Source organism: Somniosus microcephalus, unplaced genomic scaffold, assembly GCF_052327205.1.
Source record: "Somniosus microcephalus isolate GS21.2 unplaced genomic scaffold, FLI_Smic_1.0 unresolved_chr7, whole genome shotgun sequence".
NCBI classification, from domain to species: domain Eukaryota; kingdom Metazoa; phylum Chordata; class Chondrichthyes; order Squaliformes; family Somniosidae; genus Somniosus; species Somniosus microcephalus.
Genome location: NW_028225185.1, coordinates 15,293,843 through 15,320,128, shown reverse-complemented (window position 1 = coordinate 15,320,128; position 26,286 = coordinate 15,293,843). Strand labels below are relative to the sequence as shown.

The window sequence follows — 26,286 nt, the reverse complement described above, 5'->3', positions numbered from 1 at the left end:
CTGAGGGAGCGCCGCACTGTCGGAGGGGCGGTGCCGAGGGAGCGCCGCACTGTCGGAGGGGCGGTGCCGAGGGAGCGCCGCACTGTCGGAGGGGCGGTGCCGAGGGAGCGCCGCACTGTCGGAGGGGCGGTGCCGAGGGAGCGCCGCACTGTCAGAGGGGCAGTACTGAGGGAGCGCCGCACTGTCGGAGGGGCGGTACTGAGGGAGCGCCGCACTGTCGGAGGGGCGGTACTGAGGGAGTGCCGCACTGTCAGAGGGGCGGTACCAAGGGAGCGCCGCACTGTCAGAGGGGCAGTACCAAGGGACCGCCGCACTGTCGGAGGGGCGGTGCCGAGCGAGCGCCGCACTGTCGGAGGGGCGGTGCCGAGGGAGCGCCGCACTGTCGGAGGGGCGGTACTGAGGGAGTGCCGCACTGTCGGAGGGGCAGTACTGAGGGAGTGCCGCACTGTCGGAGGGGCAGTACTGAGGGAGCGCCGCACTGTCGGAGGGGCGGTACTGAGGGAGCGCCGCACTGTCGGAGGGGCGGTACTGAGGGAGCGCCGCACTGTCGGAGGGGCGGTACTGAGGGAGCGCCACACTGTCAGAGGGGCAGTACTGAGGGAGCGCCGCACTGTCGGAGGGGCAGTGCTGAGGGAGCGCCGCACTGTCGGAGGGGCGGTACTGAGGGAGCGCCGCACTGTCGGAGGGGCAGTACTGAGGGAGCGCCGCACTGTCGGAGGGGCGGTACTGAGGGAGCGCCGCACTGTCGGAGGGGCAGTACTGAGGGAGCGCCGCACTGTCAGAGGGGCAGTACTGAGGGAGCGTCGCACGGTTGGAGGGGCGGTACTGAGGGAGCGCCGCACTGTCGGAGGGGCAGTACTGAGGGAGCGTCGCACTGTCGGAGGGGCAGTACTGCGGGAGCGCCGCACTGTCGGAGGGGCAGTGCTGAGGGAGCGCCGCGCTGTCGGAGGGGCGGTACTGAGGGAGCACAGCACTGTTGGAGGGGCAGTGCTGAGGGTGCACTGCACTGTTGGAGGGGCAGTGCTGAGGAAGCGCCGCACTGTCGGACAGGCAGTACTGAGGGAGCGCCGCACTGTCGGAGGGGCAGTACTGAGGGAGTGCTGCACTGTCGGAGGGGCAGTACTGAGGGAGCGCCGCATTGTCGGAGGGGTGGTGCTGAGGGAGCGGCGCACTGTCAGAGGGGCAGTACTGAGGGAGCGCCGCACTGTCGGAGGGGCAGTACTGAGGGAGTGCTGCACTGTCGGAGGGGCGGTACTGAGGGAGTGCTGCACTGTCCGAGGGGCCATCTTTCGGATAGATATTTCTTTCACCAAGGCTTCTTCGGCAGCACCTCCCAAATCCACGACCTCTACCACCTGGAAGGACAAGGGCAGCAGGCGCATGGGAACACCACCGCCTCCAAGTTCCTCCTCCGAGTCACACACCCCATCCTGACTTGGAAATATATCGACCATTCCTTCATCGTCGCTGGGTCAAAATCCTGGAACTCCCTCCCTAACAGCACTGTGGGAGCACCTTCACCACATGGACTGCAGCGGTTCAAGAAGGCGGCTCACCACCACCTTCTCAAGGGGCGATTAGGGGACGGGCAATAAATGCCGGCCTTACCAGCGACGCCCACATCCTGAGGAGGAATAAAACAAGGTGAGGCACCGTCTGTTCTCTCAGGTGGACGTGAAAGGAGTAGAAGGATATGCTGATGGGGTGAGATGAAGAGGGGTGGGAGGAGGCTGGTGTGGAGCATGAACACCGGCACGGAGCAGATGGGCCGAATGGCCTGTTTCTGTGCTGTACATTCGATGTAATTCTATGTAAAAGTGAAAGCAGTTGGATTATATTGTGTGAGGTACTGATCATAGAAGAGCTGGGCTTGTTCTCCTTAGAGCAGAGAAGGTTAAGGGGAGATTTAATAGAGGCGTTCAAAATCATGAGATGTTTTGACAGAGTAAATAATGAGTAACTGTTTCCAGTGGCAGGAGGGTCGGTAAACATAGAAACATAGAAGATAGGAGCAGGAGGAGGCCATTCGGCCCCTCGAGCCTGCTCCGCCATTCAATGAGATCATGGCTGATCATCCAAATTCAGTACCCTGTCCCTGCCTTCTCCCCATATCCCTTGATCCCTTTAGCCTTAAGAAATATATCCAACTCCTTCTTGAATATATTTAATGAATTGGCCTCCACTGCCTTGTGTGGTAGAGAATTTCACAGGTTCACCACTCTCTGGGTGAAGAAATTCCTCCTCATCTCAGTCCTAAATGGCTTACCCCTTATCCTTAGACTGTGACCCCTGGTTCTGGACTCCCCGACCATCGGGAACATCCTTCCTGCATCTAGCCTGTCAGGATTTTATAAGTTTCAATGAGACCCCCTCTCATTCTTCTAAACTCCAGCGAGTATAAGCCTAATCGACCCAGATTTAAGATAATTGGCAAAAGGACCAGAGGGGGAGATGAGGAGAATGTTTTTTACGCAGCGAGTTGTTGTGATCTGGAACGCGCTGCCTGAAAGGGCGGCGGAAGCAGATTCAATAGTGACTTTCAAAAGGGAATTGGAGAAATACTTGAAGGGGAAAAATTCACAGGGCTGTGGGGAAAGAGCAGGGGGGAGTGGGACTAATTGGAGAGCTCGTTCAAAGAGCCGGCACAGGCACGATGGGCCGAATGGCCTCCCTTCTGTGCTGTGCCGTTCTATAATCCGTCTTAGATGATGATCTCCGACCTCGGCTCCGCTTTCCCGCCCTACCCCTTGGATTCCCTCAGTGTCCAAAAATCTCTGGCGCTCGGCCTTGAACTTACTCAACGGCTGAGCACGCAGAGCCCGGTGAGTTGGAGGGTTCCAAAGGTTAGCCATGCCGTCAAAGGATTCAAGGGTCACTTTTGTGAAAGAGAAATGGAGCCGGAAGATAGTTGACAGTTAACTGCTGCGTGGAACACTAGAATTCAACCCCTTGTTCAAAATGAGTCAAGGGCTCCCAACGTTCCACAGGTTCCACCGTGGAATGTGTCAACCGGGGACAGCCAATCAGCGAGGCGCCCGCACGGGAGCGACGGCTGCCATTGGTCAGGGGGGCTGCTGGCGATTGGGTCCCGCAGCCAATCGGGGAAGAGCGCGGATCTCTTTTCGAAATAAACCCCCACCTTTGCAACCCCTGCCTCCTCCGCCCGCACCCCCCGCCCCCCCACCCACTCCACACTCCACTCCACCCACACGCCACCCCGCTCCCCACAAACCGTTGACCTTCCGCTCTCCCCCGCCCGATCTCAGGTCCTGACATCGAGGATCTTGATCCTGGGAGGCAGGAGAAGTGTGGGGGAGAAACAAGGGGCGGATAGGCAAGAGTTAAAGGTCGGCTAAGGCAGGAATTGGCTTCCGGCCAAATCAGTTTAAGGATCCAAGGGTGGCACGATTGTGACAACTTAAAGCGATCGATGGCGCAGGTAAGAAGAGATTAACTCTAAACGGACGGTTTCGCTCTGCTTGCGGCATACAAATACTTGGTGAGAGGCTATACTCAGCCAGCGGGCAGTGTCAGTCAACTTAAGGCTGTGTATGTGAGAAATTGGGAATGAGAAAAGCTGGATTGATTGACATCAGACAGCGCTGGGAACTGTGTCTTTTATTGACAAGTGGATCGCACTTTGATGCCTCCAGGTAAGGCGCAGGTCTCGCTAGGAGCCCGTGGCGGGGAGCCCACCTCATTGGCAGGTGGTGGAGAGGTGTTTTCTGATTGGCTCCCGAATGCCCATTGGCGGAACTGAGGCCTTACCGCCCTGGTTCGAGCCCAACTGGCAGCTGAGGGGGTTAGGAATGGGCCACGTGGCCCTGGGCGAGGCAGAGGAGCGGCAAGCTGAGGCCCGGGGTCCTGCTCCTAATCTCCGTCCAGTGGGAGAGGGGGTTGTGGGACTGTGGCGCTCCAACCGACCTGTCGACTCTCGTCAACTTGGGCTGAGGCAGGAAGGTTAAGAGGAGCGACCTGTTCCTTGGGCGGCTTTAACGTCGAACGGTGTTTCCCAAGGCTGGTGGCGGAGGCACGGGTGTGAAAAACGAAGCTCCGAGCCAAGGGATTAGGAGGGGCAAAGAGAAGCTTGCACACTTTAAAGGAGGAGATGGAGGCGGAGTGGTTCAGGGAGGGAATGCCAGCGTGTGGGGCTTTGGGTGGCTGAAGGCACGGCCACCAAAGGTGGGGGAGGGGGCGAAGGGAAAGGGGGGGACGCACAAGAGGCCAGAGTTGGAGGGGCGCCGAGATCGCCAGGAGGGTTGTAAGGCTGGAGGAGGTTATAGAGACTGGGAGGCGGGCAAGGCTATGGAAGGATTTGATAGACAAGGGTGAGAATTTTCTACTGGAGGTGACGGGGTCACGGGGATGACAGGGGGGCGGGCGGAGTTGGCGCCGGATAGCGTACGGGCAGTGGAGTTTCGGGCGAGCAGACCGGGACGCTGTGGCGAGGGCGATGGGACTCGGAACCATGCCCCAGACCGAAGTGATCGCTGTCAGGGCCAGAGGTGGGTGGGCGAGGTGGGAGGAGACTAAACCAATTGCCAAGGCTTATCAGTGCGGGCGTGCGTAGCTCTCTTTATTGACTCTGTTATCTCCGAATGTTTACTGGCGCCCTTCCCTCTGACACTGCCAATCTCTTGTGGCTGAAGGCCCGCGTGGGCGTAGAAGATCAACCCAGCAGCCAAGCCAAGCGGGTGATGGGCAAAGCTAACAGCGGCATTAAGAAGTTTCGACAAAAGATCCGCATTAAGAACCACCTGGTGCGAGAATGTATGGCAGAGTTCATAGGCGTCTACATGCTGATTGTAAGTACCTGATCAAAGCCGACCCAGGCCCTATCCAGCTACCACGTATCTCCCTACATTTCGTTCCCACTTTCTGAGCTCACTTTCGGGTAGTGATGCGCTCACTCACTAAGCACCGAGTGTCGAACATTCCCAGGGCAGGTACAGCACGGGTTAGGTGCATAAAAAAGCTCCTTCTACACTGTCCCATCAAACACTCCCAGGGCAGGTACAGCACGGGTTAGATACAGAGTAAAGCTCCCTCTACACTGTCCCATCAAACACTCCCAGGGCAGGTACAGCACGGGTTAGATACAGAGTAAAGCTCCCTCTACACTGTCCCATCAAACACTCGCAGGGCAGGTACAGCACGGGTTAGATACAGAGTAAAGCTCCCTCTACACTGTCCCATCAAACACTCCCAGGGCAGGTACAGCACGGGTTAGATACAGAGTAAAGCTCCCTCTACACTGTCCCATCAAACACTCCCAGGGCAGGTACAGCACGGGTTAGATACAGAGTGAAGCTCCCTCTACACTGTCCCATCAAACACTCCCAGGGCAGGTACAGCACGGGTTAGATACAGAGTAAAGCTCCCTCTACACTGTCCCATCAAACTCTCCCAGGGCAGGTACAGCACGGGTTAAATACAGAGTAAAGCTCTCTCTACACTGTCCCATCAAACACTCCCAGGGCAGGTACAGCACGGGTTAGATACAGAGTAAAGCTCCCTCTACACTGTCCCATCAAACACTCCCAGGGCAGGTACAGCACAGGTTAGATACAGAGTAAAGCTCCCTCTACACTGTCCCATCAAACACTCCCAGGGCAGGTACAGCACGGGTTAGATACAGAGTAAAGCTCCCTCTACACTGTCCCATCAAACACTCCCAGGGCAGGTACAGCACGGGTTAGATACAGAGTAAAGCTCCCTCTACACTGTCCCATCAACACTCCCAGGGCAGATACAGCACGGGTTAGGTACAGAGTAAAGCTCCCTCTACACTGTCCCATCAAACACTCCCAGGGCAGGTACAGCACGGGTTAGATACAGAGTAAAGCTCCCTCTACACTGTCCCCATCAAACACTCCCAGGGCAGGTACAGCACGGGTTAGATACAGAGTAAAGCTCCCTCTACACTGTCCCATCAAACACTCCCAGGGCAGGTACAGCACGGTTAGATACAGAGTAAAGCTTCCTCTACACTGTCCCATCAAACACTCCCAGGGCAGGTACAGCACGGGTTAGATACAGAGTAAAGCTCCCTCTACACTGTCCCATCAAACACTCCCAGGGCAGGTACAGCACGGGTTAGATACAGAGTAAAGCTCCCTCTACACTGTCCCATCAAACACTCCCAGGGCAGGTATAGCACGGGTAAGATACAGAGTAAAGCTCCCTCTACACTGTCCCATCAAACACTCCCAGGGCAGGTACAGCACGGGGTTAGATACAGAGTAAAGCTCCCTCTACACTGTCCCATCAAACACTCCCAGGGCAGGTACAGCACAGGTTAGATACAGAGTAAAGCTCCCTCTACACTGTCCCCATCAATCACTCCCAGGGCAGGTACAGCACAGGTTAGATACAGAGTAAAGCTCCCTCTACACTGTCCCATCAAACACTCCCAGGGCAGGTACAGCACGGGTTAGATACAGAGTAAAGCTCCTTCTACACTGTCACATCAAACACTCCCAGGGCAGGTACAGCATGGGTTAGATACAGAGTAAAGCTCCCTCTACACTGCCCCATCAAACACTCCCAGGGCAGGTACAGCACGGGTTAGATATAGAGTAAAGCTCCCTCTACACTGTCCCATCAAACACTCCCAGGGCAGGTACAGCACGGGTTAGATACAGAGCAAAGCTTCCTCTACACTGCCCCATCAAACACTCCCAGGGCAGGTACAGCACGGGTTAGATACAGAGTAAAGCTCCCTCTACACTGTCCCATCAAACACTCCCAGGGCAGGTACAGCACAGGGTTAGATACAGAGCAAAGCTCCCTCTACACTGTCCCATCAAACACTCCCAGGGCAGGTACAGCACGGGTTAGATACAGAGTAAAGCTCCCTCTACACTGACCCCATCAAACACTCCCAGGACAGGTACAGCACGGGTTAGATACAGAGTGAAGCTCCCTCTACACTGTCCCGTCAAACACTCCCAGGGCAGATACAGCACGGGTTAGATACAGAGTAAAGCTCCCTCTACACTGTCCCATCAAACACTCCCAGGGCAGGTACAGCACGGGTTAGATACAGAGTAAAGCTCCCACTACACAGTCCCCATCAAACATTCCCAGGGCAGATACAGCACGGGTTAGATACAGAGTAAAGCTCCCTCTACACTGTCCCATCAAACACTCCCAGGGCAGATACAGCACGGGTTAGATACAGAGTAAAGCTCCCTCTACACTGTCCCATCAACCACTCCCAGGGCAGGTACAGCACGGGTTAGATACAGAGTAAAGCTCCCTCTACACTGCCCCATCAAACACTCCCAGGGCAGGTACAGCATGGGTTAGATACAGAGTAAATCTCCCTCTACACTGTCCCCATCAAACACTCCCAGGGCAGGTACAGCACGGGTTAGATACAGAGTAAAGCTCCCTCTACACTGTCCCATCAAACACTCCCAGGGCAGGTATAGCACGGTTAGATACAGAATAAAGCTCCCTCTACACTGTCCCATCAAACACTCCCAGGGCAGGTACAGCACGGGTTAGATACAGAGTAAAGCTCCCTCTACACTGTCCCATCAAACGTTCCCAGGGCAGGTACAGCATGGGGTTAGATACAGAGTAAAGCTCCCTCTACACTGCCCCATCAAACACTCCCAGGGCAGCTCCAGCACGGGTTAGATACAGAGTAAAGCTCCCTCTACACTGCCCCATCAAACACTCCCAGGGCAGGTACAGCACGGGTTAGATATAGAGTAAAGCTCCCTCTACACTGTCCCATCAAACACTCCCAGGGCAGGTACAGCACGGGTTAGATACAGAGCAAAGCTTCCTCTACACTGCCCCATCAAACACTCCCAGGGCAGGTACAGCACGGGTTAGATACAGAGTAAAGCTCCCTCTACACTGTCCCATCAAACACTCCCAGGGCAGGTTCAGCACAGGGTTAGATACAGCGTAAAGCTCCCTCTACACTGTCCCATCAAACACTCCCAGGGCAGGTACAGCACGGGTTAGATACAGAGTAAAGCTCCCTCTACACTGTCCCATCAAACACTCCCAGGGCAGGTACAGCACGGGTTAGATACAGAGTAAAGCTGCCTCTACACTGTCCCATCAAACACTCCCAGGGCAGGTACAGCACGGGTTAGATACAGAGTAAAGCTCCCTCTACACTGTCCCATCAAACACTCCCAGGGCAGGTACAGCACGGGTTAGATACAGAGTAAAGCTCCCACTACACGGTCCCCATCAAACACTCCCAGGGCAGATACAGCACGGGTTGGATACAGAGTAAAGCTCCCTCTACACTGTCCCATCAAACACTCCCAGGGCAGATACAGCGCGGGTTAGATACAGAGTAAAGCTCCCTCTACACTGTCCCATCAACCACTCCCAGGGCAGGCACAGCACGGGTTAGATAGAGAGTAAAGCTCCCTCTACACTGCCCCATCAAACACTCCCAGGGCAGGTACAGCATGGGTTAGATACAGAGTAAAGCTCCCTCTGCACTGTCCCCATCAAACACTCCCAGGGCAGGTACAGCACGGGTTAGATACAGAGTAAAGCTCCCTCTACACTGTCCCATCAAACACTCCCAGGGCAGGTATAGCACGGTTAGATACAGAATAAAGCTCCCTCTACACTGTCCCATCAAACACTCCCAGGGCAGGTACAGCACGGGTTAGATACAGAGTAAAGCTCCCTCTACACTGTCCCATCAAACATTCCCAGGGCAGGTACAGCATGGGGTTAGATACAGAGTAAAGCTCCCTCTACACTGCCCCATCAAACACTCCCAGGGCAGCTCCAGCACGGGTTAGATACAGAGTAAAGCTCCCTCTACACTGTCCCATCAAACACTCCCAGGGCAGATACAGCACAGGTTAGATACAAAGTAAAGCTCCCTCTACACTGCCCCATCAAACACTCCCAGGGCAGGTACAGCACGGTTTAGGTATAGAGTAAAGCTCCCTCTATGCTGTCGCATCAAACACTCCCAGGGGAGGTACAGCACGGGTTAGATACAGAGTAAAGCTCCCTCTACACTGTCCCATCAAACACTCCCAGGGCAGGTACAGCACGGGTTAGATACAGAGTAAATCTCCCTCTACACTGTCCCCATCAAACACTCCCAGGGCAGGTACAGCACGGGTTAGATACAGAGTAAAGCTCCCTCTACACTGTCCCATCAAACACTCCCAGGGCAGGTATAGCACGGTTAGATACAGAATAAAGCTCCCTCTACACTGTCCCATCAAACACTCCCAGGGCAGGTACAGCACGGGTTAGATACAGAGTAAAGCTCCCTCTACACTGTCCCATCAAACGTTCCCAGGGCAGGTACAGCATGGGGTTAGATACAGAGTAAAGCTCCCTCTACACTGCCCCATCAAACACTCCCAGGGCAGGTACAGCACAGGTTAGATACAGAGTAAAGCTCCCTCTACACTGTCCCATCAAACACTCCCAGGGCAGGTACAGCACGGGTTAGATACAGAGTAAAGCTCCCTCTACACTGTCCCATCAAACACTCCCAGGGCAGGTACAGCACGGGTTAGATACAGAGTAAAGCTCCCTCTACACTGTCCCATCAACACTCCCAGGGCAGATACAGCACGGGTTAGGTACAGAGTAAAGCTCCCTCTACACTGTCCCATCAAACACTCCCAGGGCAGGTACAGCACGGGTTAGATACAGAGTAAAGCTCCCTCTACACTGTCCCCATCAAACACTCCCAGGGCAGGTACAGCACGGGTTAGATACAGAGTAAAGCTCCCTCTACACTGTCCCATCAAACACTCCCAGGGCAGGTACAGCACGGTTAGATACAGAGTAAAGCTTCCTCTACACTGTCCCATCAAACACTCCCAGGGCAGGTACAGCACGGGTTAGATACAGAGTAAAGCTCCCTCTACACTGTCCCATCAAACACTCCCAGGGCAGGTACAGCACGGGTTAGATACAGAGTAAAGCTCCCTCTACACTGTCCCATCAAACACTCCCAGGGCAGGTATAGCACGGGTAAGATACAGAGTAAAGCTCCCTCTACACTGTCCCATCAAACACTCCCAGGGCAGGTACAGCACGGGGTTAGATACAGAGTAAAGCTCCCTCTACACTGTCCCATCAAACACTCCCAGGGCAGGTACAGCACAGGTTAGATACAGAGTAAAGCTCCCTCTACACTGTCCCCATCAATCACTCCCAGGGCAGGTACAGCACAGGTTAGATACAGAGTAAAGCTCCCTCTACACTGTCCCATCAAACACTCCCAGGGCAGGTACAGCACGGGTTAGATACAGAGTAAAGCTCCTTCTACACTGTCACATCAAACACTCCCAGGGCAGGTACAGCATGGGTTAGATACAGAGTAAAGCTCCCTCTACACTGCCCCATCAAACACTCCCAGGGCAGGTACAGCACGGGTTAGATATAGAGTAAAGCTCCCTCTACACTGTCCCATCAAACACTCCCAGGGCAGGTACAGCACGGGTTAGATACAGAGCAAAGCTTCCTCTACACTGCCCCATCAAACACTCCCAGGGCAGGTACAGCACGGGTTAGATACAGAGTAAAGCTCCCTCTACACTGTCCCATCAAACACTCCCAGGGCAGGTACAGCACAGGGTTAGATACAGAGCAAAGCTCCCTCTACACTGTCCCATCAAACACTCCCAGGGCAGGTACAGCACGGGTTAGATACAGAGTAAAGCTCCCTCTACACTGACCCCATCAAACACTCCCAGGACAGGTACAGCACGGGTTAGATACAGAGTGAAGCTCCCTCTACACTGTCCCGTCAAACACTCCCAGGGCAGATACAGCACGGGTTAGATACAGAGTAAAGCTCCCTCTACACTGTCCCATCAAACACTCCCAGGGCAGGTACAGCACGGGTTAGATACAGAGTAAAGCTCCCACTACACAGTCCCCATCAAACATTCCCAGGGCAGATACAGCACGGGTTAGATACAGAGTAAAGCTCCCTCTACACTGTCCCATCAAACACTCCCAGGGCAGATACAGCACGGGTTAGATACAGAGTAAAGCTCCCTCTACACTGTCCCATCAACCACTCCCAGGGCAGGTACAGCACGGGTTAGATACAGAGTAAAGCTCCCTCTACACTGCCCCATCAAACACTCCCAGGGCAGGTACAGCATGGGTTAGATACAGAGTAAATCTCCCTCTACACTGTCCCCATCAAACACTCCCAGGGCAGGTACAGCACGGGTTAGATACAGAGTAAAGCTCCCTCTACACTGTCCCATCAAACACTCCCAGGGCAGGTATAGCACGGTTAGATACAGAATAAAGCTCCCTCTACACTGTCCCATCAAACACTCCCAGGGCAGGTACAGCACGGGTTAGATACAGAGTAAAGCTCCCTCTACACTGTCCCATCAAACGTTCCCAGGGCAGGTACAGCATGGGGTTAGATACAGAGTAAAGCTCCCTCTACACTGCCCCATCAAACACTCCCAGGGCAGCTCCAGCACGGGTTAGATACAGAGTAAAGCTCCCTCTACACTGCCCCATCAAACACTCCCAGGGCAGGTACAGCACGGGTTAGATATAGAGTAAAGCTCCCTCTACACTGTCCCATCAAACACTCCCAGGGCAGGTACAGCACGGGTTAGATACAGAGCAAAGCTTCCTCTACACTGCCCCATCAAACACTCCCAGGGCAGGTACAGCACGGGTTAGATACAGAGTAAAGCTCCCTCTACACTGTCCCATCAAACACTCCCAGGGCAGGTTCAGCACAGGGTTAGATACAGCGTAAAGCTCCCTCTACACTGTCCCATCAAACACTCCCAGGGCAGGTACAGCACGGGTTAGATACAGAGTAAAGCTCCCTCTACACTGTCCCATCAAACACTCCCAGGGCAGGTACAGCACGGGTTAGATACAGAGTAAAGCTGCCTCTACACTGTCCCATCAAACACTCCCAGGGCAGGTACAGCACGGGTTAGATACAGAGTAAAGCTCCCTCTACACTGTCCCATCAAACACTCCCAGGGCAGGTACAGCACGGGTTAGATACAGAGTAAAGCTCCCACTACACGGTCCCCATCAAACACTCCCAGGGCAGATACAGCACGGGTTGGATACAGAGTAAAGCTCCCTCTACACTGTCCCATCAAACACTCCCAGGGCAGATACAGCGCGGGTTAGATACAGAGTAAAGCTCCCTCTACACTGTCCCATCAACCACTCCCAGGGCAGGCACAGCACGGGTTAGATAGAGAGTAAAGCTCCCTCTACACTGCCCCATCAAACACTCCCAGGGCAGGTACAGCATGGGTTAGATACAGAGTAAAGCTCCCTCTGCACTGTCCCCATCAAACACTCCCAGGGCAGGTACAGCACGGGTTAGATACAGAGTAAAGCTCCCTCTACACTGTCCCATCAAACACTCCCAGGGCAGGTATAGCACGGTTAGATACAGAATAAAGCTCCCTCTACACTGTCCCATCAAACACTCCCAGGGCAGGTACAGCACGGGTTAGATACAGAGTAAAGCTCCCTCTACACTGTCCCATCAAACATTCCCAGGGCAGGTACAGCATGGGGTTAGATACAGAGTAAAGCTCCCTCTACACTGCCCCATCAAACACTCCCAGGGCAGCTCCAGCACGGGTTAGATACAGAGTAAAGCTCCCTCTACACTGTCCCATCAAACACTCCCAGGGCAGATACAGCACAGGTTAGATACAAAGTAAAGCTCCCTCTACACTGCCCCATCAAACACTCCCAGGGCAGGTACAGCACGGTTTAGGTATAGAGTAAAGCTCCCTCTATGCTGTCGCATCAAACACTCCCAGGGGAGGTACAGCACGGGTTAGATACAGAGTAAAGCTCCCTCTACACTGTCCCATCAAACACTCCCAGGGCAGGTACAGCACGGGTTAGATACAGAGTAAATCTCCCTCTACACTGTCCCCATCAAACACTCCCAGGGCAGGTACAGCACGGGTTAGATACAGAGTAAAGCTCCCTCTACACTGTCCCATCAAACACTCCCAGGGCAGGTATAGCACGGTTAGATACAGAATAAAGCTCCCTCTACACTGTCCCATCAAACACTCCCAGGGCAGGTACAGCACGGGTTAGATACAGAGTAAAGCTCCCTCTACACTGTCCCATCAAACGTTCCCAGGGCAGGTACAGCATGGGGTTAGATACAGAGTAAAGCTCCCTCTACACTGCCCCATCAAACACTCCCAGGGCAGCTCCAGCACGGGTTAGATACAGAGTAAAGCTCCCTCTACACTGCCCCATCAAACACTCCCAGGGCAGGTACAGCACGGGTTAGATATAGAGTAAAGCTCCCTCTACACTGTCCCATCAAACACTCCCAGGGCAGGTACAGCACGGGTTAGATACAGAGCAAAGCTTCCTCTACACTGCCCCATCAAACACTCCCAGGGCAGGTACAGCACGGGTTAGATACAGAGTAAAGCTCCCTCTACACTGTCCCATCAAACACTCCCAGGGCAGGTTCAGCACAGGGTTAGATACAGCGTAAAGCTCCCTCTACACTGTCCCATCAAACACTCCCAGGGCAGGTACAGCACGGGTTAGATACAGAGTAAAGCTCCCTCTACACTGTCCCATCAAACACTCCCAGGGCAGGTACAGCACGGGTTAGATACAGAGTAAAGCTCCCTCTACACTGTCCCATCAAACACTCCCAGGGCAGGTACAGCACGGGTTAGATACAGAGTAAAGCTGCCTCTACACTGTCCCATCAAACACTCCCAGGGCAGGTACAGCACGGGTTAGATACAGAGTAAAGCTCCCTCTACACTGTCCCATCAAACACTCCCAGGGCAGGTACAGCACGGGTTAGATACAGAGTAAAGCTCCCACTACACGGTCCCCATCAAACACTCCCAGGGCAGATACAGCACGGGTTGGATACAGAGTAAAGCTCCCTCTACACTGTCCCATCAAACACTCCCAGGGCAGATACAGCGCGGGTTAGATACAGAGTAAAGCTCCCTCTACACTGTCCCATCAACCACTCCCAGGGCAGGCACAGCACGGGTTAGATAGAGAGTAAAGCTCCCTCTACACTGCCCCATCAAACACTCCCAGGGCAGGTACAGCATGGGTTAGATACAGAGTAAAGCTCCCTCTGCACTGTCCCCATCAAACACTCCCAGGGCAGGTACAGCACGGGTTAGATACAGAGTAAAGCTCCCTCTACACTGTCCCATCAAACACTCCCAGGGCAGGTATAGCACGGTTAGATACAGAATAAAGCTCCCTCTACACTGTCCCATCAAACACTCCCAGGGCAGGTACAGCACGGGTTAGATACAGAGTAAAGCTCCCTCTACACTGTCCCATCAAACATTCCCAGGGCAGGTACAGCATGGGGTTAGATACAGAGTAAAGCTCCCTCTACACTGCCCCATCAAACACTCCCAGGGCAGCTCCAGCACGGGTTAGATACAGAGTAAAGCTCCCTCTACACTGTCCCATCAAACACTCCCAGGGCAGATACAGCACAGGTTAGATACAAAGTAAAGCTCCCTCTACACTGCCCCATCAAACACTCCCAGGGCAGGTACAGCACGGTTTAGGTATAGAGTAAAGCTCCCTCTATGCTGTCGCATCAAACACTCCCAGGGGAGGTACAGCACGGGTTAGATACAGAGTAAAGCTCCCTCTACACTGTCCCATCAAACACTCCCAGGGCAGGTACAGCACGGGTTAGATACAGAGTAAAGCTCTCTCTACACTGTCCCATCAAACACTCCCAGGGCAGGTACAACACGGGGTTAGATACAGAGTAAAGCTCCCTCTACACTGTCCCATCAAACACTCTCATTGTCCATCAGTGCGTGTTTCGAGATTTGCCGACGTGATAAGTTGCCACGTGAATGCTGGAGTTAATGTTAATGGACTCTACAAATTCGTTCCAAATTTGAGGAACGATTCCCGGCTCTCCTCCCGTTCCTTCCTCTCACCTCGAGTCACTTGTTTGCCCTCAAACTGTTTATTATTCACAATCTCCTTCCTCTAGTTGATGGGGACTTCGGCAGTGGCACAGGTGGTAACAAACTTCGATCGCAAGGGAACGTACTTGTCTATCAACTTGGGCTATGCCATCGGCGTCCTGTTTGGCATTTACACATCTGTCGGGATATCAGGTACACTGTAACACCATCACTTTACCACGTCCAAAGCATTATCATTGGGTAGCCGGGAGTGAGTTAGAGGCTGGAATCTAATCGAGGGGTTCGGGGGTGTTTATATATAGAATAACGGATACCCGGGAGTGAGTTACAGGCTGGAATCTAATCGAGGGGTTCGGGTGGTTTATATATAGAATAACGGATACCCGGGAGTGAGTTACAGGCTGGAATCTAATCGAGGGGTTCGGGGGGTTTATATATAGAATAACAGATACCCGGGAGTGAGTTACAGGCTGGAATCTAATCGAGGGGTTCGGGGGGTTTATATATAGAATAACGGATACCCGGGAGTGAGTTACAGGCTGGAATCTAATCGAGGGGTTCGGGGGGTTTATATATAGAATAACAGAATCCCGGGAGTGAGTTACAGGCTGGAATCTAATCGAGGGGTTCTGGGGGTTTATATATAGAATAACAGATACCCGGGAGTGAGTTACAGGCTGGAATCTAATCGGGGGGATCGGGGGGTTTATATACAGAATAACGGATACCCGGGAGTGAGTTACAGGCTGGAATCTAATCGAGGGGTTCGGGGGGTTTATATATAGAATAACAGATACCCGGGAGTGAGTTACAGGCTGGAATCTAATCGGGGGGTTCGGGGGTTTATATATAGAATAACAGATACCCGGGAGTGAGTTACAGGCTGGAATCTAATCGAGGGGTTCGGGGATTTTATATATAGAATAACGGATACCCGGGAGTGAGTTACAGGCTGGAATCTAATCGAGGGGTTCGGGGGGTTTATATATAGAATAACAGATACCCGGGAGTGAGTTACAGGCAGGAATCTAATCGAGGGGTTCGGGGGTTTATATATAGAATAACTGATACCCGGGAGTGAGTTACAGGCTGGAATCTAATCGAGGGGTTCGGGGGGTTTATATATAGAATAACAGATACCCGGGAGTGAGTTACAGGCTGGAATCCAATCGAGGGTTTCAGGGGGTTTATATATAGAATAACAGATACCCTGGAGTGAGTTACAGGCTGGTATCTAATCGTGGGCTTCGGGGGGTTTATATATAGAATAACGGATACCCGGGAGTGAGTTACAGGCTGGAATATAATCGAGGGGTTCGGGGGAGTTTATATATAGAATAACAGATACCCAGGAGTGAGTTACAGGCTGGAATCTAATCGAGGGGTTCGGGGGGTTTATATATAGAATAGCGGATACCCGGGAGTGAGTTACAGGCTGGAATCTAATCGAGGGGTTCGGGTGGATTTATGTATAGAATAAAGTATACCCAGGAGTGAGTTACAGACTGAAATCTAATCGAGGGGTTCGGTGGGGTTTATATATAGAATAACGGACACCCGGGAGCGAGTTACAGGCTGGAATCTAATCGAGGGGTTCGGGGGGTTTATATATAGAATAACAGATACCCGGGAGTGAGTTACAGGCTGGAATCTAATCGAGGGGTTCGGGGGGTTTATATATAGAATAACAGATACCCGGGAGTGAGTTACAGGCTGGAATCTAATCGAGGGGTTTGGGGGGTTTATATATAGAATAACAGATACCTGGGAGTGGGTTACAGGCTGGAATCTAATTGGGGGGTTCGGGGGGTTTATATATAGAATAACAGATACCCGGGAGTGAGTTACAGGCTGGAATCTAATCGAGGGGTTTGGGGGGTTTATATATAGAATAACAGATACCTGGGAGTGGGTTACAGGCTGGAATCTAATCGAGGGGTTCGGGGGTGTTTATATATAGAATAACGGATACCCGGGAGTGAGTTACAGGCTGGAATCTAATCGAGGGGTTCGGGTGGTTTATATATAGAATAACGGATACCCGGGAGTGAGTTACAGGCTGGAATCTAATCGAGGGGTTCGGGGGGTTTATATATAGAATAACAGATACCCGGGAGTGAGTTACAGGCTGGAATCTAATCGAGGGGTTCGGGGGGTTTATATATAGAATAACGGATACCCGGGAGTGAGTTACAGGCTGGAATCTAATCGAGGGGTTCGGGGGGTTTATATATAGAATAACAGAATCCCGGGAGTGAGTTACAGGCTGGAATCTAATCGAGGGGTTCTGGGGGTTTATATATAGAATAACAGATACCCGGGAGTGAGTTACAGGCTGGAATCTAATCGGGGGGATCGGGGGGTTTATATATAGAATAACGGATACCCGGGAGTGAGTTACAGGCTGGAATCTAATCGAGGGGTTCGGGGGGTTTATATATAGAATAACAGATACCCGGGAGTGAGTTACAGGCTGGAATCTAATCGGGGGGTTCGGGGGTTTATATATAGAATAACAGATACCCGGGAGTGAGTTACAGGCTGGAATCTAATCGAGGGGTTCGGGGGTTTTATATATAGAATAACGGATACCCGGGAGTGAGTTACAGCCTGGAATATAATCAAGGGATTCGGGGGAGTTTATATATAGAATAACAGATACCCGGGAGTGAGTTACAGGCTGGAATCTAATCGGGGGGTTCGGGGGTTTATATATAGAATAACAGATACCCGGGAGTGAGTTACAGGCTGGAATCTAATCGAGGGGTTCGGGGGTTTTATATATAGAATAACGGATACCCGGGAGTGAGTTACAGGCTGGAATCTAATCGAGGGGTTCGGGGGGTTTATATATAGAATAACAGATACCCGGGAGTGAGTTACAGGCTGGAATCTAATCGAGGGGTTCGGGGGTTTTATATATAGAATAACGGATACCCGGGAGTGAGTTACAGCCTGGAATATAATCAAGGGGTTCGGGGGAGTTTATATATAGAATAACAGATACCCGGGAGTGAGTTACAGGCAGGAATCTAATCGAGGGGTTCGGGGGTTTATATATAGAATAACTGATACCCGGGAGTGAGTTACAGGCTGGAATCTAATCGAGGGGTTCGGGGGGTTTATATATAGAATAACAGATACCCGGGAGTGAGTTACAGGCTGGAATCCAATCGAGGGGTTCAGGGGGTTTATATATAGAATAACAGATACCCGGGAGTGAGTTACAGGCTGGTATCTAATCGTGGGCTTCGGGGGGTTTATATATAGAATAACGGATACCCGGGAGTGAGTTACAGGCTGGAATATAATCGAGGGGTTCGGGGGAGTTTATATATAGAATAACAGATACCCAGGAGTGAGTTACAGGCTGGAATCTAATCGAGGGGTTCGGGGGGTTTAGATATAGAATAGCGGATACCCGGGAGTGAGTTACAGGCTGGAATCTAATCGAGGGGTTCGGGTGGATTTATGTATAGAATAAAGTATACCCAGGAGTGAGTTACAGACTGAAATCTAATCGAGGGGTTCGGTGGGGTTTATATATAGAATAACGGACACCCGGGAGTGAGTTACAGGCTGGAATCTAATCGAGGGGTTCGGGGGGTTTATATATAGAATAACAGATACCCGGGAGTGAGTTACAGGCTGGAATCTAATCGAGGGGTTCGGGGGGTTTATATATAGAATAACAGATACCCGGGAGTGAGTTACAGGCTGGAATCTAATCGAGGGGTTTGGGGGGTTTATATATAGAATAACGGATACCCGGGAGTGAGTTACAGGCTGGAATCTAATCGAGGGGTTCGGGGGGTTTATATATAGAATAACAGATACCCGGGAGTGAGTTACAGGCTGGAATCTAATCGAGGGGTTTGGGGGGTTTTCTATAGAATAACAGATACCTGGGAGTGGGTTACAGGCTGGAATCTAATTGGGGGGTTCGGGGGGGTTTATATATAGAATAACAGATACCCGGGAGTGAGTCACAGGCTGGAATCTAATAAAAGAATGAATGCAATGTTTGTGTAATGATTTACTCCTGTTCATAGATGTGTGTTGTTAGTGATGTAGTGATGTATCGTGTCCTCGCTATTGTCAATATTTACATCCCTTTGCTCACTCCCAATTGTGTGTCGGTGTTTACAACAGTTTCTATCTGATTGTGCATCTCAGAGTGTCACAGCGGGAATTGTGGTCGGAGGGGAGGTGTGGGTGAAGAATTTCGGGCCTTCCACGTGCAGTTCTATGCCATACTGTCCAGGCAGGTGCCAGCTTTCAACCCTTTATATCGAGAGGACTGGAATACAAGGGGGTAGAAGTTATGCTGCAGCTGTACAAAGCCCTGGTTAGACCACACCTGGAGCACTGGGAGCAGTTCTGGGCACCACACCTTAGGAAGGATAGATTGGCCTTGGAGGGAGGGCAGCGTAGGTTTATCAGAATGATACCCGGACTCCAAGGGTTAAGTTACGAGGAGAGATTACACAAACTAGGGTTGTATTCCCTGGAATTTAGAAGGTTAAGGGCTGATCTGATCAAAGTTTTCAAGATATTGATCGTGTAGAGAGAGAGAAACTATTTCCGTTGGTTGGGGAGTCGAGGACTAGGGGGCAGAGTCTAAAAATTAGAGCCAGACCTTTCAGGAGTGAAGTTAGGAAACACTTCTACACACAAAGGGTGGGAGAAGTTTGGAACTCTCTTCCGCAAACTACAATTGATGCTAGATCAATTGTTAATCTTAAATCGGAGATTGATAGCTTTTTGTTAACCAAAGGTATTAAGGGATGTGGGCCAAAGGCAGGTAGATGGAGTTAGGTCGCAGATCAGCCGTGATCTCATTGAATGGCGGAGCAGGCTCGAGGGGTTGAATGGCCTCCTCCTGTTCCTGTGCTCCTGGCCTGTGCAGAGTTAGCTGGTCTCAGGTGAGGCTCAAGAAGAGGGAAGTTAAGTCAGCCAAGGATCCAGGACTGACCTGTGTGCCTTGGGGAATGCCTGGATTGGTCCTCACGGGCAACTGGCTGACTGAAAGCTCACTGGCAAGCCTGGCACGAGGCAAGGCACTTGGGTGAGGCGCTGGTGGACACTGTAACCCTGCCTTACGAGAGCGCGAAGATGAAATAATGGCATCCGCGCTCGCTGACCTACACTGGCTCCCGGTCCAACGGCACCTCAATTTTTAAATTCTCATCCTTGTGTTCAAATCCCTCCGTGGACTTGCCCCCTCCCGATCTCTGTAACCTCCTCCAGCCCCCGAGATCTCTGCGCTCCTCCAATTCTGGCCTCTTGCGCATCCCCCGATTTCCATCGCTCCACCATTGGTGGCCGTGTCTTCAGCCGCCCGGGCCCCGAGCTCTGGAATTCCCTCCCTAAACCTCTCCGCCTCTCTTGGTTAAGCAGCGCCTCGATTTCAAAATTCTCCTCCTTGTTTTCAAATCCCTCCATGGCCTCGCCCCCCTTCCCTATCTCTGTAACCTCCTACAGCCCCACAACCTCCCGAGATATCTGCGCTCCTCTAATTCTGGCCTCTTGAGCATCCCTGATTATAAATCGCTCAACCTTTGGTGGCCGTGCCTTCAGCCGCCTGGGCCCGAGCTCTGGAATTCCCTCCCTAAACCTCTCCGCCTCTCTCTCCTCCTTTAAGACGCTCCTTAAAACCGACCTCACTGACCAAGCTTTTGGTCACCTGTCCTAATATCTCCTTATGTGGCTCGGTGTCAAATTCTTTTTTTGCCTTATAACACTCCTGTGCAGCGCCTTAGGATGTTGTACTCCATTAAAGGCACTGTATAAATACAAGTTTTTGTTGTTGTTGTTAACAGCACAGGAGGAGGCCGTTCGGCCCATCGTGCCTGTGCCGGCTCTTTGAAAGAGCTCTCCAATTAGTCCCACTGCCCCCTGCTCTTTCCCCATAGCTCTGTAAGTTTTTCCCCTTCAAGTATTTCTCCAATTCCCTTTTGAAAGTCACTATTGAATCTGCTTCCACCGCCCTTTCAGGCAGCGCATTCCAGATCACAACAACTCGCTGCGTAAAAAACATTCTCCTCATCTCCCCCTCTGGTTCTTTTGTGAATTATCTTTAATCTGTGTCCTCTGGTTACCGACCCTCCTGCCACTGGAAACAGTTTCTTCCAATGCACTGTATCAAAGCCCCTCAAAGTTTTGAACACCTCTATCAAATCTCCCCTTAACCTTCACTGCTCTAAGGAGAACAGTCCCAACTTCTCTAGCCTCCACATAACTGACGTCCCTCATCCCCCGTTACCGTTCTTGTAAGTCTCCTCCGCACCCTCTCCAAGGCCTTGACACCCTGCCTAGAGGCAGTTCAGAGAAGGTTCTTATGAGGAAAGGTTGAGCAGGTTGGGCCTACACTCATTGGAGTTTAGAAGGATGAGAGGTGATCTTATTGAAACATATAAGGTTCTGAGGGGGATTGACAGGGTAGATGCTGAGAGGATGTTTCCCCTCGTGGGGGTATCTAGATCTCGGGGGCATAATTTCAGAATAAAGGGTCGCCCATTTAAGACGGAGATGAGGAGGAATTTCTTCTCTCAGAGGGTCGTGAATCTGAGGAATTCTCTACCCCAGCGAGCTGTGGAGGCGGAGTCACTGAATATATTTAAGGTGGATGATGCGCCTCAATGACTTCAAGACTCAAAGTTAACTGAATAAAACAAGGCTTTTATTAGCAAAGAAAAGATGCCTGTGTCTTCACCTAGCTTCACCTAGCATGCTGCTGTTCTGCTGCAAGACAAGCCTGGGCTTGTCTTAAGTAGGGCCAGGTATGGGTGGAGCCGACACACAATGGGGGCGGTGCACTATACACAATACAAGGTAAAACACCGGAGCAGGCAATACAATATATGTAGTTAACTACAGAGTCTGATGAATGACATATTTCATCACAGTGGAGATAGACAGATTTTTGAACTATGGGGGAGTCAAGGGTTATGGGGAGCGCGCACGAAAGTGGAGTTGATGCCAAGATCAGATCAGCCGTGATCTTATTGAATGGCTCGAGGGGCCGAATGGCCGACTCCTGTTCCTATTTCTTATGTTCTATAAAGTGCGGTGCCCAGAATTGGACACAGTACTCCAGCTGGGTGTCTAACCAGTGTTTTCCAAAGGGTTAGCATAATTTCCTTGCTTTTCTACACTATGCCTCTATTTATAAAGCCAGGGGTCCTGTATGTCTTTTAAACAGCCTTACCATTTGTCCTACCAACATCAAAGATTTGTATGTGTGAAGCCCCGGGTCTCCCTGTCCTTGCACCCCCTTTAACATGGTACTGTGGCAGAGCCACTGAGGGACTCTGAACAACTGTACATAATTCCCTTTAACGATGTGTTAGCTACAGACTAAATCTGTACCATTGTATATACTGTTTGCATGTACAGTGCGCGGTCCCTTTAAGAGCGCGGGCAAACGCAATGACGTCATGCCGCTAATCACGTGATCACCCAAACGCGGGAAAAACGTGATGACGTCATGACACCATCCACGGGACCGCCCTGGCAGTCCTCGTGGAGCCTCCAACCTGTTAAGACCTGTATTCATAGTTCTCTTGCATCAATCTGTTTAAACTCGTTAGTTTGACATTAAAAACCTTTTTGATTGATTGCCTGCGTCGAAATCAATCTCTAGATAGGAATTTGACCATTCCTACAGTACCATTCTTCAGATACTAGCTTTCTTCCAGTATCTCATAGAAACATAGAAGATAGGAGCAGGAGTAGGCCATTCGGCCCCTCGAGCCTGCTCCGCCATTCGATGAGATCATGGCTGATCATTCAAGTTCAGTACCCGGTACCTGCTTTCTCCCCATATCCCTTGATCCCTTTATCCTTAAGAAATATATCTGAATAGACAGTTCTTGATTGTCTGAGCTATTATTCCCGTGGAGGTCACCAGATTGGTTGTTCCTTGCATATAAAAGATTAAGGGCTGATCTAATCGAGGTGTTGAAGATGATTAAAGGAGTTGATCGGGTAGAGAGAGAGAGAAACTATTTCCTCTGGTGGGGGGAGTCCAGAACAAGGGGGGGGCGCCACCTTAATATTAGAGCCAGGCCGTTCAGGGGTGATGTCGGGAAGCACTTCTTCACACAAAGGGTGGTGGAAATCTGGAACTCCCTCCCCCGCTAAAAAGCTGTCGAGGCTGGGGATCAATTGAAAATTTCAAAACTGAGATGGATCGATTTTTTGATCCAGCTCGAGGAACAGCACCTCATCTTTCGATTGGGCACTTTACAGCCCTCTGGACTCAACATAGAGTTCAACAATTTCAGATCATAACCTCGGCCCCTATCATATAGAAATATAGAAACATAGAAGATAGGAGCAGGAGTAGGCCATTCGGCCCCTCGAGCCTGCTCCGCCATTCAATGAGATCATTCAATTCAATTCAATTCAATTTTATTTGTCATATATGCAGCAGACGTATGCACTGCACAATGAAATGTTGATTTTTACGAGTCCTCCCTACATTGGAATAAATATGGCATAGCAGTGATAAAAATACTAATAGATCATGGCTGATCATCCAAATTCAGTACCCTGTCCCTGCTTTCTCCCCATATCCCTTGATTCCTTTAGCCTTAAGAAATATATCCAACTCCTTCTTGAATATATTTAATGAATTGGCCTCAACTGCCTTCTATGGTAGAGAATTCCACAGGTTCACCACTCTCTGGGTGAAGAAATTCCTCCTCATCTCAGTCCTAAATGGCTTACCCCTTATCCTTAAACTGTGACCCCTGGTTCTGGACTCCCCCGCCATCGGGAACATCCTTCCTGCATCTAGTCTGTCTAGTCCTGTTAGAATTTTATAAGTTTCAATGAAATCCCCTCTCATTCTTCTAAACTCCAGTGAGTATAAGCCCAATCGACCCAATCTCTCCTCATACGTCATTCCTGCCATCCCAGGTATCAGTCATATTTATATTTTTTATCCACACTTTTTGCTTGTGCTTTTTTCTTTCTCTCTCCCACATGGCAGCTGTCTTTCACTCTGCCAGCGCAATTCACACCTCATCTCGAGCCATCCTTTGTTTCTTAACCTGTCCCATTACCATCTCCTCTCGCCTTGAATATCTCCTAATGTCTCTTTACTTCTCCTGCCTTCCATCCTATCACAGACCTTCCCTTTTGTTCTTTCATCCCCTCCCCCCTTTCCCAGCTCTGACACTTGCTTAAAAATCTGGTCCATTTCCTGCTTTTTTCTCAGTTCTGACGAAGGGTTTCGACCTGAAACGTTAACTCTGTTTCTCTCTCCACGGATGTTGCCTGGCCCGCTGAGTGTCTCCATTAATTTCTGTTTTTATTTCAGATTTCCAGCATCTGCAGTATTTTGCTATTGGATCGATTTTTGTTGGGCGAGGGGATTAAGGGTTACAGAAGCAAGGCGGGTCAATGGAGTTGGGTCGCAGATCAGCCGTGATCTGATTGAATGGCGGGACAGGCTCGAGGGGCTGAATGGCCTCCTCTTATAAATGATCTAGACGCGGGAACTAGATGTAATATCTCCAAGTTTGCAGACGACACAAAGCTGAGTGGGCGTGTGTGCTGTGAGGAGGATGCCGAGAAACTCCAGTATGATTTGGACAGGTTGGGTGATTGGGCAGAAACATGGCAGATGCAGTATAATGTGGACAAATGCGAGATTATCCACTTTGCTGGCAAAAACAGGAAGGCAGATTATTATCTGAACAGCAATAGATTGGGAGAAGGGGAAGTGCAAAGAGACCTGGGTGTTCTTGTGCACCAGTCACTGAAGGTAAGCATGCAGGTGCAGCAGGCGGTTAAGAAGGCAAATGGTATGTTGGCCTTCGTAGCAAGAGGGTTCGAGTACAGGAACAAGGATGTCTTGCTGCAGTTGTACAGGGCCTTCGTGAGACCACACCTTGAGTATTGTGTGCAGTTTTGGTCGCCTTATCTGAGGAAGGATGTCCTTGCCATGGAAGGAGTGCAGCGAAGATTCACCAGACTGATACCTGGGATGGCAGGAATGACATATGAGGAGAGATTGGGTCGATTGGGCTTATACTCGCTGGAGTTTAGAAGAATGAGAGGGGATCTCATTGAAACTTATAAAATTCTAACAGGACTAGGCAGACTAGATGCAGGAAGGATGTTCCCAATGGCGGGGAGTCCAGAACCAGGGGTCACAGTCTAAGGATAAGGGGTAAGCCATTTAGGACAGAGATGAGGAGGAATTTCTTCACCCAGAGAGTGGTGAACCTGTGGAACTCTCTGCCACACAAGGCAGTGGAGGCCAATTCATTAAATATATTCCAGAAGGAGTTAGATATATTTCTTAAGGCTAAAGGGATCAAGGGATATGGGGAGAAGGCAGGGACAGGGCACTGAATTTGGATGATCAGCCATGATCTCATTGAATGGCGGAGCAGGCTCGAGGGGCCAAATGGCCTACTCCTGCTCCCATCTTCTATGTATCTATGTTCCTTCCTATGTCCCAATGGACTGCCCATGAGCCTGGGCTATTGGATCGGTGGTTGGGAGTGGAAACTCCGGCAGATTGACGTCCCGCGTGCCCAAACCGTCGGCCCTAACTCACCCTGTGTGTTCCTTTCAGGCGCTCACTTGAACCCTGCCGTGTCCTTGAGTCTGTGCGTGCTGGGCAGGTTCCCGTGGAGGAAGTTGCCGTTCTACACCGTGTCAGAGTGCCTAGGGGCCTTCTGTGCTTCCGCCACCACCTACTGCGTTTACTACGGTACGTGGCACAGCGGGAAAGGAAGGGGTCCGGGTAGGGGAGGCCGCGCTGGGTCAGGGGGTTTGCCAGTCACCTCCGGGATTGGCCTGGAGCCTCCAGGAATCAAAGAGTAATCTCCCGGACACTACTGCGAGCCCCGCCCAGTCGAATGTTGGTACTCTTGTCTGTCTTGGTGGGGGGGGGGCACCAGGGAGGGAGGTGCTGTCGGCTTGACATTGGTGAGTTGCGAATGTGCATCCTGTAAGATCGTGGGGCAAAAATCAGAGAATTAGCTGCAGCGCCACCACTGGCGGGAGGGTGTAATTACAACGTGACATGTTTACATTGCATTTCATAGCAGGCGGGGTCAGTGTCAGCCGTGGCAATCTCGCCTCTGAGTCAGAAAGTTCAAGTCCCACTCCAGAGGCTTGAGCACAACAATCTAGGCTGACTGAGGTAGCGCCGCACTGTGGGAGGAGCGGTACTGAGGGAGCGCCGCACTGTCAGAGGGGCAGTACTGAGGGAGCGCCGCACTGTCGGAGGGGCAGTACTGAGGGAGCGCTGCACTGTCGGAGGGGCGGTACTGAGGGAGTGCCGCACTGTCGGAGGGTCGGTCCTGAGGGAGCGCCGCAC

General features: G+C 51.5%; 1 protein-coding gene across 4 annotated transcripts in view; it reads left to right on the top strand.

The window, feature by feature from the left end:
* Window positions 1-3,158: 3,158 nt before the first annotated feature.
* The window catches only part of LOC147086572 (aquaporin-10-like), a 34,497-nt gene continuing 11,369 nt past the window's right edge, over window positions 3,159-26,286 (top strand). The window contains exons 1-4 of one of the 4 annotated variants that reach the window (XM_085978704.1): window positions 3,161-3,439; window positions 4,650-4,805; window positions 15,008-15,134; window positions 25,537-25,674. In XM_085978704.1, coding sequence (XP_085834830.1) covers window positions 3,431-3,439; window positions 4,650-4,805; window positions 15,008-15,134; window positions 25,537-25,674 — 430 coding nt within the window. In that variant the 5' untranslated portion in view covers window positions 3,161-3,430. The other 3 variants (XM_085978706.1, XM_085978705.1, XM_085978707.1) reach the window with 3 other exon arrangements.